The following is a 15754-nucleotide window of genomic DNA, read 5'->3' on the forward strand; positions in this document are numbered from 1 at the left end:
AACACACCCGCCGCCTCGTCCTCCTCCTCCTCCTCCATATTGATTCCTTAATTGCCCTTTATTTGTCTTTCTTCTTCTTCTTCTTCTTCTTCTCGCTCAATTATTTTGGAGCTTTTTCATCGTAAAGATGGGGGATTTCGGACCAAGAGCTGCACCGACTTCTTCTACAGTATCTAACGATGGGTCCTGCGAGACCAAGGAGCCTTCCAGCTTGGTATTTTTCTCTTTTTTTTTTTTGGCCTTTATCATTAGAGATTCTTTTCAATCCGGATTAGGCGTAAAGCTTTTCTTTTTCCTTCTCGGGATTTGTTTGCTTTTATTCCATGTTGTCTCTTCTTTAGGCGCGTGATGGGTTTTACCGATGATTCATTGATTTGGGGTTCATGGGAAGATTAAACTGGGTCTTGTACGTTTAAAAACTTTCGGTTTGAGAAAATAAATAAATCTTCAACCTTATTTTATTTCCTTGTTTCTGGGTATGAAACTGATCTGTTCAGATAGACAAGAGAAGAAAATATATTACAATATACACACGTATCTATAGGTAGTTGTTGGGTTTGAAGATTCCATACTATACTTATTGTTTCCTTGGCCATTAAATTGTTTTAGTTGTTTATTGTTTTCTTGCCATTCTTTTAGACCATATATATATTTTTTAACATGTTTGGCACGAAATTTCTTGAAGGTGTTCCTTTTTTTTTTTCTCTCTTCCATCCTCAATTGACAAAAGAAACAGTAGGAGCATTTTTTTTTTCAAGGATTTCTGCCAGTAATGTTAATCTATTATATACCAGTGTACTGAATGGACAGATGAGAAGCACAGTTTATACCTCAAGTCCATGGAAGCATCATTTGTGAACCAGTTATATGATTCCACGGATTTGCTTGGTTTTTGCCGCATGTCAGATCCAACATATTCCAGGAAAAAGCATCTTAACACCCGTACCACTTCTGGCCAGGTTCCAACTGATCTCTTGATCTCTTACATTTGAATTCTTTTACGTTGTGTATATCTATAGATTTAATAAGTATGTGCTATTTATTTATTTATTTTTTCTTAACTGATTCTTTCAATCTTTGTTTCCCAGTTTAAGGTTCTTCGAGGAGGTTGCTGGCAGAAGATTAATTTTGCAAGAGCTGATGATCTTCAGCTCAAGAAAGCAAAAGGGTCTCGTGTTCTTTTGACAAATCCTTGGATACGGCACTTTAGAACTGGATGCAAACCCCAAGTTGTAGCACCTGCAGATGATGTACAAAACATTGCTGCATCCACGAGTGAAGCGTTGGGCTTAGTTGGGAATCATGCTATGTTTTGTGGATCAGCTACTTGTAACTCGAAGCACATTCATGCTTGTCACTTTCATCTGTGCCATCGTGATTTGATTGGTAGCGGCACAGGTAATTTCAGCTTATTTTGGTTGGTAGTGACAAAGAAAAGAACAAAGGAATAAATCAAAGGAAATTATTCAAAGATGAATTGTATTCTTTCACATTACTAACTCCTATATGTAGTACATTGATAGTCCAATAACGCAGTTGTGGGATTAGACCTAAAAACAACCAGTTAGATGAGTGCCTCAATATCGTTTACGAAAATTTCAGGTGTCCTCTCCGTAGTATTTTAGCTCTCAATAGTAGGAGGAACAGATTGAGTGATAGCAGGAATCTTACGTAAAGAAGCTCAGTTATTATAATTGATCTATTAATTTGGAGTATAGTTGATCTAATATACTGGTTGATAATAGTAGGTGCAAGGGGATTATTGGGGTGGCCTGATAATGAAGCTGTGGGCTATGGAAGGGGAGAAGGCAGTCATGACCATTTCAATATAATGCAGGTTCATTGTGGACCAGCGAGTCTCTAATTCAGAGAGAAATTTAGTAAGAGAACTGTAAGATGGGAGAGGCGAGAGATGCTGGATAATACTCAAGCAATTGCTGAAGATTTTATTGGCTCAATCTTGTGTTGGTCTCTAGGTTGTGGACAAAAAATTGATCTTTTGCAAGGTTAATCTGCAAACTTAGACCATAACCTGCAAACCAGCCCACAACCCAGAGACGATTGTGGATGGAAGTTTAATTTTGCAAGGCTAATTGGCAAACTTAGGCCATAACCTACAAACCAGCCCACAACGAAGAGACCATTGGGGATGAAAATTTGATCCTTATCCTGATCATCTCCAGCATCTAAATTGCCTTTTTATTATGCTTTGAAGCTATTTCAAGGTAGAAAATAAATTTGGCCAGATCAGCAATATTGGTCTCGGTTGGTGCTGTGCAAGACATAGGAGACTTGGCTAGTATCCTGGGTTGGGGGACGTCATTGTTTCCCATTACGTACATGGGTCTCCCATCGCGGGTGTTGGGGACTTGGCTAGTATCTTGGCTGGAGGATGTCACTGTTTCCCACACGCACATGGGTCTCTCATTGTGTACATTGTTCAAGGAGAAATCCATATGCGATGATATCATCGAGAAGATGGACCACAAGTGGCTGATGGAAAGCAGCTTTATTTTTTTAAATGAGGTTGACTCTATCTATCTCTTTTCCCCATCCCAGTTGGTGCGGCCAATCTTATTGGGAAGTTCCAGAAGGATTTCATGTGGGTTGGGAAGACGGCAATGGTTGTCCAAAGATGCTTGAGGAAACTCTCAAGTACAGTTCTAAGGGAAGGAATTCAACTGATCGGCAAATATCAGATTCAACCTAGTTAGGTTGTCAAATATTTGTGCTCCCATTTCTTTACATGGAGTGGGGGTACAACACCTGATTTTATTCAGAGCTCGTTTGGACAATGAGATGAGATGATATGATTTTAAATGAGTTGAATAAAATATTGTTAGAATATTATATTTTAATAATATTATTTATTTGAGATTTGAAAAAGTTTAATTGTTTATTATATTTTGTATGAGAATTTGAAAAAATTATAATGATGAGATGAGATGTGTTTAGAGTATTTCTGTATCCAAATGGAGCCTAAATAAAACTTTGTTAGCAAATGACTTTGGCGTTATGCCACAGAGAGGGAGGCTGTAGATATTGTTTGTGGAAGTTTAAGTATGGTAGTATGTTGGACAGGAGGAGTTCTAATGCAGTCAGCTGAACCTTTGGGGTGGGAGATGAGAAGAATATTGAGAAGGGTTGGGTGAACTTTTCTAGACATCATATTGGTGGTGAGAGATGAATGTAAGACCTGTTTTTGGCATGATGTGTGGTGTGGAGATAAACCTTTGAAGGTGCACCAACTTCCCAGAACTGTTTCAAATTTCTCGCTGTGAGGAGGTTTTCGTGGCCTATCATCCACATTCTCCAACGATGACTGTCAGTAGAATATCACCTTTATCAGATTAGCACATAATTGGGAAGTAGACAATCTCTTATACTCTCTTAGGTTTGAAAGTGGAGGTGAGGACAGAATCAGGTGTATCCCTTCCAAAAGGCAGATGTTTGAATTTAAATCTTTTTTATCCCATTCTTCAACAGTTGGATTGCCCTTCTTTTCCTTGGAAAAACCTCTGGCAACCCAAAGCATCTTCCCAGGTTGCATTTTTTGTCTATACGACAGCTTAAAGGAAGTTTAATGTTGGATAATCTTAGAAAGAGCGTGTCATAGTGATGGACTGAAAGGCATTGAAGGCATGGCATGTGTGTAGACAGTGGAGGTTCCAGAAACAGTAAAAGGCACTAGAAGAAATTTTAGTAGGTACCACATAAAAGAAATTTTTGTGAGACCGCACAAAGGTGGCGTTGATACCGTGATAAAGAAAAGAATATGTGAAGTAAGCAGAGAACTATACAAGAATTATGTGGCAATCAAAACAATCTCTAACAGCTTTGGATAGTATACTGTCCTAAACTAAATAGATAGACAGTGGTCTGGTAAAATCATGGTCTGTTTCTAACAGCTTGCATGATTAATATCACTTGGCTAAACAGAACAACATGCAGTTTTCTACTGAATAAAGCTTCAAATATCGATGTGTGTATCTCTTTGTCTTGGTGCATAATTATGATGGTGGGAAAATGGATCTGGATAGGATAGAAACATAGAAAAGAGTTTAAAAGAATGTTATCTTAAAACATCGTTCTATATGTCAAATGATTCATACCATTTGGGTTTTTGCAGAGGTGTCAGATCAGAATTTTGTTGATGAAGAAGTTGAAGGAGAAAAGGAAAACAGTATATGCGATGGAAAAAGGATGAAATCTTGTTCAACTGATGCTTCTAGCAATGATCAGGTAATATTCGTAAATTGAATTAGGAGCTCTTTTACATACAAGCGGATTCGTGGACCAATCTGTTCACCAATGTTGACCTGGACTATTTTATCAAGTGTTAATTAGAAAAAAAAAAGACCGTCTCATTAAAGTCTACATTTTCACCTCAGCATTGGTGCGCGTATTGGTGCGCAAATCCGCTTACAACCAGATTTTTCCTTGAATTATATTGTTAGAATCCTTGCATCATGCTCAAGATCAATGCATTATGTGGGCATAGAGGCCATAATGCTGTCCATCTTTTCATACTCTTTCAAGGTTGTTCCGCATAATAACTCTTCCACAACAGAAGATGTTACAAAGAATTGTATTTCTGCGGCTAGGTGTAAGTCGTGACTGGATGACACAGAACACGACTGACTCGTGCGACTATCGTCTAACCACGAGGTTATTGACCGAACTATGCATATCAATAATGAGGAGTTCTAACAGAAGTTTTAAATGCTGTGTCTGAGATGGAAGAGTTCTAACAGAAGTTTTATCGCCGGTGGCTTCAGTGCTACTACAGGCAGGAAGTATAAATAGAGTGTTAGCGTGTGCTGTCACTGCAGTCTACCAATCTTGTATATGTGTACACATATACATACATACATATATATATATATATATATTCTCCCTCATCATCACTACTGGCTGTGTTGGGAATTGGAGACATGTTAAACGACATGTAGACATTACTTATTGTATCTAAAGAGACATTGTTCATGTTTCTTGCTGATGTACTGCAATAGATTTCTGTTAAAGCCATGATTGATGCCTAAAATTCCTTGTAGTTGTATCTGTGTTTGATTTAGGCTCTAAAGAATTTGAAATAGGCTCTCAGTTAACTCATGCATCATACAAGTTGAATACGTGTGCAAATCAGCTGTAAAATCGGGTAGAGAAAATAAAGGTGGGGTTATGAAACTGATTATATAACAGTTGAACTAATTGCTTCAATCCTCCTTTCCCCCACTCTTCATAGCTACGTATTGGAGTCATACACTGACATAGATTGATTTGGTACGACAGATTTACGTTACATTACTATCTGACGTACTATATCAAACCATGTCAGTTTCTCAATTTATTTTTGTGAGAATTTATTGTGGATTGAGCATTTCTCTTTGTCTAATGTTTTCTCCCTTTAAATAGTAGGAATATCTATCTCATCTTTCCTGGTTAGAACAACATCAAATATCCACAGCGCTTCATCGTTTATTCACTTGGGTAAGCACATGATTAATTACTAGATATAGAACCACATATAAAATGGGGTTTGTAATAAAAATTCTAAGAGTAAATACACATTGCCCTCTCAAACTAGCCCTCAGTTTGAAATTACCTCCCTAAACTATCAATCAATTTCAACAATTACCTCCTTCCAAACTACCCATTAATCGCAATATGCCCCCAATATGTAAAAAGAAGTTGACTGAGATACCCTTCACTACAATTAAAAAAATAAAATAAAAAAAATTATTTATTGTGGGTCACTTTTTCATTTTGTAAATTTTTTAGGTGACTGCAAATGGTTTGGTAACTAGAGGAGATTTTTTTTTTTTTAATTTTTTTCCCAAATTTCTACAATTGACCATATCTTATTTTTCGAGTTTGCATTTTAAAAATAGCAGAGATCATTACATGCCTTAGCATTGTACCAAAAACGTTGTTGGACACTTGTTTTGGTTACACCCAAAGTTTTGAATACTCTTTCGGTGACTGTTTCGATTAAGGCACTGGATATAAATAAATAAATAAATTATATATATATATATATAAATTATATTTCAAAATAACATTAATGCAAGTTTTAAAAAGAGTCTTAAAAAGTTAAAACACATATTTATAAAACTCAATAATACTTCTAAGTTTTCAATCCAATTATTTAAAAAAATAGTCACTCATCTTCATCACGAAAAGGGGAGTAGAGATTTGATTTTCAGTTCTCAAGACAAGGGGATTAAAAAAAGTAAAGAAAATAGTCTTCAAATATGAGAATTGGAGTGAAAATTACGAAAATATACTGTAAATACAAAATTTTGACCGGTACACTGAAAATTGGCTAGTACACCAAAAATCGGCCAATATTGACCGAAACGTACCGAAATGGTCAATATTTGACCCGGTACAAAACAGTTGTCTCCCCTGTGCCGGTTACTATTTCGGCACGGTAAATACCGGTTAGTATGACACGGTATTCAAAACATTGGTTACACCCTTACACCACTTATGAATATTATGTTCGACAAATTCATGCACCCTATTCACTAATAAGCAGTCTGATATTATTTGAAAAGAAATGTTTTAGCCATAAAAAGAATATCTTACAAAAGTATACTCACATGCTGATATGATACGTTAGATTTTAAAGTCACTTTTATTATAAAATAAATCTAACATATCATATGAAATCATATCAACTTGTAGATTTACTTTTGTAAAATTTCTTTATAATAACTTAATTCTTCTCTATGCAACTTATAATCATGTAACATATTCCTTTGGGCCGTTTGCCTCTACCATCATTAACACTGTTTAGGATGTTTTCATAGGATTTGCAAAGGTGATATGCCTAATCATGGATAACTAGAATCGTCTACATGACTTCTTTTATAGTTGGTGTTCCAAGTTTCAAACAAGAGAAGATGATGCCTAACCCATATGACTATTTCCTTTCAGAAATCGAAATCCATATATCGCTCGATCGATCGGCAGAAATTAAGATATAAATTGCGTACCCGAAGAGTCCCGAAATAAACGTACAGCTAGGATTGTGACACGTTGCAAGTCCCAGATTACCTTTGATGCCACGCTCACAGCCTCACCATAAGGATCGATCGTGACAAGTTTCAAAATTCCAGCCACCTATATATATATATATATATTTTAATACTTGATAAGCTCAAATCTTTGTAAATGATCGTGAGTTTGGTAACAATTCGTGTTTAATTTATTGATTGATACGTACGCATGTCATGCCATGAACTTATTAAAAAATAAAAGTTATGGGTCGACTGTTTAATTGTCACGTACGTAAATGACGTTACATGCATGCATGATCGATAGTACGTATTACGTGCACGTAGCTAGAGCCACGATCGAGTGAGATTTTGATACATGGGTTGTTTCATGTGTAATGTGAACAAGTTGTTAAATTTCTTCTTTTAGTCCTGACAAGTTGGAGATCAGTAATGTTAATAGTCGTCATGCAATGAAAATTACATTAATATGAGAGAGAATTAAAGATCATTAATTAGAAACAATTAAACCTCATTATTTCATGTAGCATGTCTTATTAATTATTATTATACAATAAAAAGATCAGTTATATATAATCAACAAGTTAATTTGCATGAAGTACTTTTATTTAATATTTTAATTATTTTCTGTTTGTAGGAGTAGCATTTATTTTTCTTTGAATATATATGCACGCACGAGTAAAAAAACCATAATCTTAAATATTTTGGTTGCTTGAATAATCTATGATTAAGATTAAGACCGATAGACAAAGAATGTGGATCTTTTTCTCTCAGTACCACAAGAAACTGCTTATTTGTGGTCAGTTATTTCCTATAAAAATGATTATAACTTCTTACCAAAATGAGTTTGTTTTCGTCACAGATAATCATTATCGTCGTAAATAACCCGTCACAAATGTTCTTTTTTTCTTATAGTGGATCTAATTTAAAGATCTATGTTGCTCAAGATTAACATTAAATGTTATAGGATCTATAAGTTGTATCTATCTGATCTCGTAGTTACATAAAATATTTCATATTTGAAATAAATAATTATAAAAAATCCTTTTCCAAGGAGAGGTTATTCTTTGAGGTCATATGTTAACAATCCGTTTAATAAACAATCCCACACAATTGCTAAACCTTTTGATTTAATTTAATTATCGTACAATTTTTTAATTCAAACACTTTCTATAATTTGAAAATTAATTGATAAATATATCATATTGTGGACTCAACTGTATTCAATCATGTTCAGACTCACATTATCTACAGAAAGTATTTGATCATCATGTGGTGATCAGTTTCACTTGCGATGTCTGTTTATTTTTAAAATGCAGTAAGTGTTTGAGTCTGAAAATTATAGAAAATCTCAATCCTCTTTTATGACCGTCATCCAATATTGATAATTCTAGACTAGTAGAGACCAATCTTATAATGACATGACACAAAAAAAAAAAAAAAAAGTGACTATTACATGATGATGACCTAAAAATATATTAAAAGGGAAATACTTTAAACACAAAGAATTATATCAAAGTAAACCTATAAACTGATATGACTTGATATGGTACATACGTTAGATTTTAAAGTTACTTTTATTATAAAGTAAATCTAACAGATTCCATAAAATTATATTATGATCAGTTTGTGGGTATATTTTTATATAATCTTTTTGTATATGTAGCACTTCTTATATTATAATGCGTGCTATATACGGATCCATCCGACTAAGATTGATGATTTTTCCTTTTGTCTCATGTCTTCGAGAAAATTGTGAGAGTTTCAAAGTCAATAGAAACCGCGCCTAGCTGTTTCTTGGTAATGAATTGAAGAGCTGGTCGGTGTTGACCTTTCCTTTTATAACCTGTCCCAACTACAATATCATGAGTAGCTAGTATCTTAACTCCTAGAAATGTCCACATGACTTAATTATTTGGAGACCCATTTTCCTCCTGATTTGATTTGCCAACAGAAACAAGTTGGAATTCCTATCTTCTCAATACATGATCAAGAGGTACTACAACTATTAATTCTGATCTCTTATTTTCTAGTAAAATCAAGAACATATTCGAAGTAGCTAGGGTTCATTAGTTTATTTTGAGGCCTAGTGAGAACAAGATGATCAATGCAAAGTAATTAGGTCAAGCATGTTGAATCTAATTGGCACAAAAGAAACTAATTATCACTCTAATTCCATGTTATAAAGTATTTATTAAAATAATCATGTCGTAATTAGATTAAGATCCCTATTACGACGATTTATTTAATGTTGTAACAAATGACTTGTGAGTTTTAGATATAAATCCCATGATTATTTAGCTAAAACTTTCGATAAATGGTTGGTATGGTACTGTAGTTTATAGAGACTCGATTTGTGACATTAGTAGTGAAAAAATGGGTAAATGTCATTAGACATGAGTAAGACTAATGACAATATGTTAACTATAATATATGAAGTAATTGTTGGATTCCATTTACCGTTCTTCTTATCTTGTTTGTTTGATTTAATACAATCTTATCTTGCAAAGAAAGAAGTGGGAGGGGAGACTTCCCTCATGCATGGCTAGAGTTGAATTATTAGGGCATGTTTGGGAAATCTAGAGTTGAATTATTAGGGGATGTTTGGGAAATGAGACGAGATGAGAATTTTGTGAACAGTAATAAGATAGTTTGTGAATAGTAATGAGATAGTTTGAATTAAGTATTTATTCAGTTTTGAAAAATTAGAGAGAAAAAGTTAAATAGAAAATATTATAAAATTAAAATATTGTTAGAATATAATCTTTTAATATAATTTTTGTTATGAGATTTGAAAAAATATTTGAATTATTTTTTATTTGAAAATTTGGGAAAGTTGTAATAATTAGTTTGATAAAATTGTAATGATTAGTTTAAAAATATTTGTGTTTGAATGATATTGTTTGGAAAGAAAATGAGATGAAATGTAAATTGTTTCCAAATATCTCCTTAGTCGTGCATGCCACACACACACTACTATGATAAATGATATTTGCAATCCTAAAACATTATGCAAGCCTCGAGAGCTCTTTTTTTTTTTTTTAAAAAAAAAAAAAGAAATTTGGGACCACATGAAAAATCATTTTTTTAATATATAATAAACTATTTTTTTTTTCAAAATGAGTGCGTGTGACTTACACATTCTAAAACTGTATATATCATTACTCTATTTCTACGAGTTTCCTCGTGATGATCAGCAATAGTACTATTATTATCATCTGAATTTATCAGTCGTACGTGGTTATCACATCTGATTTGATATATTTTAAGTAACTTCATAAATCGTGATTATTAGATTATAAAATTTATTAAAATGTGTTACATCAATCGGTATGACTAGAGATATAGAATACACAACCAAAAACAGTAATTCGATTGCCTTATATATCTAATTATAATATGCCTTTTAGGGATAACATTAATGCAATTACGCCTCCACTTGGCGTGAATCTGAATCGAGCAATAATATAGCAATTTGGGATAAGATCATACAATTAAGTGGTAGTCCCCGGTACTACGTAATTTAATTTCCTTGGAATATATGATCATCATCATGTCTAGCCTGCATTTTCATATTTTTTAACAAATTGGCAACGTGTTCTAATTGTTCATTTCTGTGTCTAAAGCACTCGATCCATTCGACACGTTTCATGTTAAAGCTTATTAATTAATGAAGAAAATCTGGCAGAAATCTTAGAGGATCAGATCAAACCAGATTATTATAATTAAATTAAAACGTTAACAGCAATATTAATGTATATATATGAAATTAATTCCACATGAGAGGGTGAATAATATTTTTCCTTCATTTAGTTTTTTTTTTTTCCAATTTTCATGGGCAAATTCTCTGCATGAAAATAACTGTGAAATGTAGGTAGACTCCCCCTTTAATAAGTGCATGGACTTACGTATAATATTTAATTAAATTGATTAATTTTTATATTTTGATATATACGTAAAACCATCGTTTATTTTAAAAAGTTAAAACTGAGGAGAAGATGTAGATTAATTTAAAAAATACTTAAAGAAAAAGAAAATAAAAATTAAAAAACTCAGCTCATTGGACAAGTATGATAGTCAGCCTAGCATTTCCTTAAATATATATATATATATATATATATATTTAGCTGGAACTTGGGCTTCTATATAAACCTCATTTCTCCCTCGCTGCGTGGCATAGAAATTACAAAGAGTTCGGATTCTGCACTTTGTGATCAGAAAGGTGGAGACGAGAGCTAACTCATCTCTGCTCGTATATATATAGAGGGAGTAGTACTGATCATTCGCTGATAGAGATGTGTGGAGTTTTTTTCTGCGTTTTCATCTTTCTCCTTGCGATTATATTCTCATATATTTTCCTACGAGGGGAGAAGAAAGAACCCCAGAAAAGAGCAAAGCTTCCCACAGGTACAATGGGATGGCCATACATAGGAGAGACTCTTCAAATGTATTCTCAAGACCCAAATGTTTTCTTTGCAGCCAAACAGAAAAGGTTTGCTACATGCTCTAGAGTAGTGATTGTTTAGACACTAACTTTCTGCTCGATCGTTGTTTTTCTGAACTACCTGGTATTGGAGATGGAACTGTTTCAGGTATGGAGAAATCTTCAAGACCAATATTCTTGGCTGCCCTTGTGTCATGCTGGCTAGCCCCGAGGATGCTCGGTTTGTGCTTGTGACAGCTGCTCACTTGTTCAAACCAACCTACCCCAAGAGCAAAGAGCGTCTGATTGGCCAAGCAGCACTGTTTTTCCACCAGGGGGAGTACCATCTTCGTCTAAGAAAGCTTGTCCAGGGATCCTTGTCCCCTGAGGCAATTCGGAACTTGGTGGAGGGTATCGATGCCATAGCAGCATCTGCGTTGGATTCATGGGCAGGCGGCCATATTGTTAATACTTTCCACGAAATGAAAAGGGTAAGCCTGCTCGATTTTGTGAGTTCATTGGCTTGGTTTCTTTTTTGTTAGAATTGGAGACGTTGAATGTGGGACACGTATCTCTTATTCCCTATTATGAAACACGTGTTCCATGTTCGACGGGTCTAATTCCTGTCCAGGTATGGGCACTCATCTCCAAATCATTGATTTTATCTGATCGGTAAATTTATTTTATAATAAAATTAATTTTATAATATTACGAATCACATCAAATCACATCAATTTATAATATTGGTTTAAAATATTTTTCTTAATTTTAAGCATATACTGTAATTTACTGTTCATAATAATTGGTTGGTCCTCGAAGCATTGCAGTTTTCTTTTGAGGTTGGCATACTTGCAATTTTTGGCCATTTGGATGCTTATTATAGAGAGGAGCTGAAGAAGAATTACTGTTTAGTAGATAAAGGCTACAACTCCTTTCCTACTAACATTGCAGGAACTCCCTTCAAAAAGGCGCTCATGGTAAGCAAAATGGCCGCAATAACTTCAGATCATGTGTATTGAACTAGTCTTCTTTCCGGCCAATTGATTGTCTTTTGGCCTCTTGTTTCTATCGGTTTTTTGTGGGATTCTGTGCAGGCAAGAAAGAGGCTCACTAAGATTCTCAGTGATATTATATGTGAGAGGAAGGAGAAGAAATCTCTCGACAAGGATCTTCTGGGTTGTCTACTGAACTCCAAAGACGAAAAGGGTGGGATTTTAAGAGACAACGAAATTGCAGACAACATCATTGGAGTACTGTTTGCAGCTCAAGACACTACAGCTAGTGTCATGACATGGATTGTCAAGTACCTTCATGACAACCCGAAACTTCTTCTAGGGGCTGTAAAGGTATGATCAACAACCATCTCGCTTGTTTCTTTTGCCATCATAAAAAGGAAAAAGTCAAAATGCCACTGTTTTTTATACAGTTGTTTGTCTAGTATGCCAATAAACAGGCTTACAAATATACTTTTTTTTTTTTTGTTTGCTGTGCGTCTACACGGACGACTGTCTTTGCAGGCTGAACAGAAGGCTATTCGCATTTCAAATGATGAAGGTAATCGTCGACTGAGTTGGAGCCAAATAAGAACATTAATGCCAGTAAGTAACAAGGTATGTACACTGTAAAATATATATCACTTGCATTGACAATTTTGTTTCACTTTTTTTTGGACATGTTGTTTAGCCAAAAAGGGCAGGGAGTTTTGTTGCATGGGGACTAACAGTACTGGGGAACTATGGTTTTACTCAGGTAGTACTGGAAAGCTTGAGAATGGCAAGCATTATATCTTTCACCTTCAGAGAAGCAGTGGCTGATGTGGAATACAAGGGTAAGAGGAGCACCTAAAACTGTTTATGACACTCAAAAAAAACAAAAACAAAATCTAGAAGTAGGATCATTTTAGCAGAAGGAATTGGTATTCAAATGGGGAGGCCAAACAGACCCTTAAAAAAAGAGACAAAACAGGAGACAATCTCTCTAGACTCTGTATTAAGAACCAGTTTTTCTAGAATACTATGACATTTAAAGAAATGACTGACACCAGAATCTGCAACAGGTTACCTAATTCCAAAAGGATGGAAAGTGATGCCTTTGTTCAGGAACATTCACCACAATCCAGAGTTCTTCTCTGATCCTCAGAGATTTGATCCTTCAAGATTTGAGGTATGACTACATCCCTGCATAAAGCTATATTAAGCTACTTAAGTTTCAGTTTTTGCACTCAAAGACATTTTTTTTATTTCATGTTTATCAAGGTTGCCCCAAAACCCAATACATTTATGCCCTTTGGCAGTGGAGTTCATGCCTGCCCAGGAAATGAGCTTGCAAAGCTGGAGATACTGATTATGATTCACCATTTGGTCACCAAATTCAGGTATCTTACAAAGGAAAATATCAAAGAGGAGTGCTAGAGCCATAAAATGATTACACAAAAATAATCATACAAATTAACATGGCTTTACGTGATCTGTCGGATCTACTTTATAATAAAAGTAACTTTACAACCTGAAAAATCACCTCTGTGACTAGAATATCATACTTTTTAAGCTAGTTGATACGAAAGGCTTTAACATTAGTAGTGTATTGTGTCAATAAAATAAGCTTGTAAATTAAATTTTTCGTGTTTTGCAGGTGGGAAGTGGTGGGACCCAATAGTGGCATTCAGTACAGTCCATTCCCAGTGCCCATGGAGGGACTCCCAGCCAGATTTTGGAAAGAATCTACCACCTAAAAGCAGCATATGTTCAAATTATCACCACCGTCACTCCAAAACTCGTGGGAGGGTTGGATGTTAATGAAGATCCTTACTTTATTTTCCCTAGGTTTTGATTTTTGTGACATATTATCATGCATTAAAGAAACTTCACCTCTCAGTCTCGCGCTCTATTTGAATCTTTCTTTTTCCTCATACTTTGAAACAAATATGCATATCGCTTTGCCCGACAAATTTTAAAGAGATTGACAAAGTTCTTACCTAATTACACTAACGTTCCTTGTCCATCAATGGTAACCACGCCTGCCTTTGAGCCATGAGATAGAGGCTGCAAAATAACTGCGTGTCGCTACGGGATTGGCCATTTGGAAGATGGAAGACATCCTCGATCAAAGATAGAGGATAATCAATACAAAAAACTGTTTATTTGTAGTCAATTATTATTTTCTACGAAAATGACTATTTCTTATTAAAATGAACCTATTTTCGTCACAAATAATCAATCATAAATGCTCTTTTTTTTTGTAGTGAATATCTCTTCTTGTGGACAGTGGACCCTATGAAAGATGGGATTGTTGGAGTTTTTGTTTAATTTTGGAAAAACTAATAATGCCCAGAGTGGAGGGCATGATATCCAACAGAGCAATAAAATTAGAAAAAGAACAAATTGGTAGATGGAGCCAAATTAATGGTCTGATTCCAACCTTTTTTTTTTTTTTTTCACTAATTATGCATCAAGAAAAGCCACCATGAAAGTGATTGATGCAGCAGCCTTAAAATTTTATTGGCCGCTTTGACTTGACTTCCACAATGGGTGGTAGTAGGAAGGGCCACACTTTTTTTTTTTTTCTTGACATGGGAGTATGTCTAACTCTGGATTTTTGGGTAAGCAGGGAGATAGTTGTAGGGAGATGATTAGATGCCCAGAGTTTGTGTGATACTCAAGGGTAACGTGCGACTGGATCGACACTTGAGGCTTATGATCAGGTGTGTAGTATATATTAACAATAATCACCCAATCAACCAAGATCAAGATGTAACGGCTGCAAACACAAACAACCAAGATCAATGGCTGCAACCCAATCAACCAGCAACGGCTACAGACTCATGTATGGAAAAAAATCATCTAGCAACGGCTACTTGCACACCTATGGAAATAAGCAACCCAACACATGACCAACGACTACAAATACAAAATATGGAAACCTCTTCCTAACACCAAATCTTTCTTGTATTCCATTTATAATTTTATATCTCGTAAATCTTTCACTTTGTATGAGACAATTTTACAAACAACTGGTTCACAATTTTCTTTATGGTATCACGTGCCATTGTGAGAGCAAGAGAGTCTTACTCCCATGGCAGCCATTTCACTCTCTATTAATAATTTTATATCTCAATAGACTCTCACGCTGTATGAGACTTTACAAACAACTGGTTCACAATCTTCTTTATGGTATCAAGAGCCATTGTGAGAGCAACAGAATCTTACTCCCATGGCAGTCATTTCACTCTATCAATAACTTTGTGACCCTACGGTTAAACCAGGGAAATTATCCCCTATGGAGAGAACAAGTCGTGCCCTTTGCTGAGAGC

At 34.9% G+C, this 15754-nt stretch overlaps 2 protein-coding genes across 3 annotated transcripts; both read left to right on the top strand.

The window, feature by feature from the left end:
• LOC108979561 (cold-regulated protein 27) lies at positions 1-5044 on the top strand. 2 transcript variants are annotated; one of them, XM_018950265.2, is made up of 5 exons: positions 1-214; positions 795-959; positions 1089-1398; positions 4130-4242; positions 4605-5044. In XM_018950265.2, exons 1-5 carry the CDS (start codon positions 128-130, stop codon positions 4608-4610), a joined length of 681 nt encoding a protein of 226 aa, XP_018805810.1. In that variant the 5' UTR covers positions 1-127; the 3' UTR covers positions 4611-5044. The 2 variants fall into 2 exon arrangements, with proteins under 2 accessions (XP_018805810.1, XP_018805809.1); XM_018950264.2 differs by having other exon boundaries at positions 3-214; positions 4540-5044.
• Positions 5045-11223: 6179 nt separating this feature from the next.
• LOC108979551 (abscisic acid 8'-hydroxylase CYP707A1-like) lies at positions 11224-14320 on the top strand. The gene is made up of 9 exons (XM_018950245.2): positions 11224-11514; positions 11615-11936; positions 12273-12422; positions 12540-12791; positions 12963-13055; positions 13195-13273; positions 13502-13608; positions 13701-13819; positions 14077-14320. The coding sequence occupies exons 1-9, from the start codon at positions 11318-11320 to the stop codon at positions 14174-14176; spliced, it is 1419 nt and encodes a 472-aa protein (XP_018805790.1). The 5' UTR covers positions 11224-11317; the 3' UTR covers positions 14177-14320.
• The last annotated feature ends 1434 nt before the right edge of the window (positions 14321-15754 follow it).

This window comes from Juglans regia, chromosome 15, assembly GCF_001411555.2.
Source record: "Juglans regia cultivar Chandler chromosome 15, Walnut 2.0, whole genome shotgun sequence".
In the NCBI taxonomy this organism is placed as follows: domain Eukaryota; kingdom Viridiplantae; phylum Streptophyta; class Magnoliopsida; order Fagales; family Juglandaceae; genus Juglans; species Juglans regia.

Bases quoted from the DNA above. Each gene is read 5' to 3' on its own strand.
- LOC108979561 (XM_018950264.2), top strand. From the start codon at position 128: ATGGGGGATTTCGGACCAAGAGCTGCACCGACTTCTTCTACAGTATCT. The intron at 960-1,088 runs GTTCCAACTGAT...TTTGTTTCCCAG, and splicing joins CCCGTACCACTTCTGGCCAG to TTTAAGGTTCTTCGAGGAGG. The intron at 4,243-4,539 runs GTAATATTCGTA...TACTCTTTCAAG, and splicing joins ATGCTTCTAGCAATGATCAG to GTTGTTCCGCATAATAACTC.
- LOC108979551 (XM_018950245.2), top strand. From the start codon at position 11,318: ATGTGTGGAGTTTTTTTCTGCGTTTTCATCTTTCTCCTTGCGATTATA. The intron at 11,515-11,614 runs GTTTGCTACATG...GAACTGTTTCAG, and splicing joins TTTGCAGCCAAACAGAAAAG to GTATGGAGAAATCTTCAAGA. The intron at 13,609-13,700 runs GTATGACTACAT...ATGTTTATCAAG, and splicing joins TTGATCCTTCAAGATTTGAG to GTTGCCCCAAAACCCAATAC.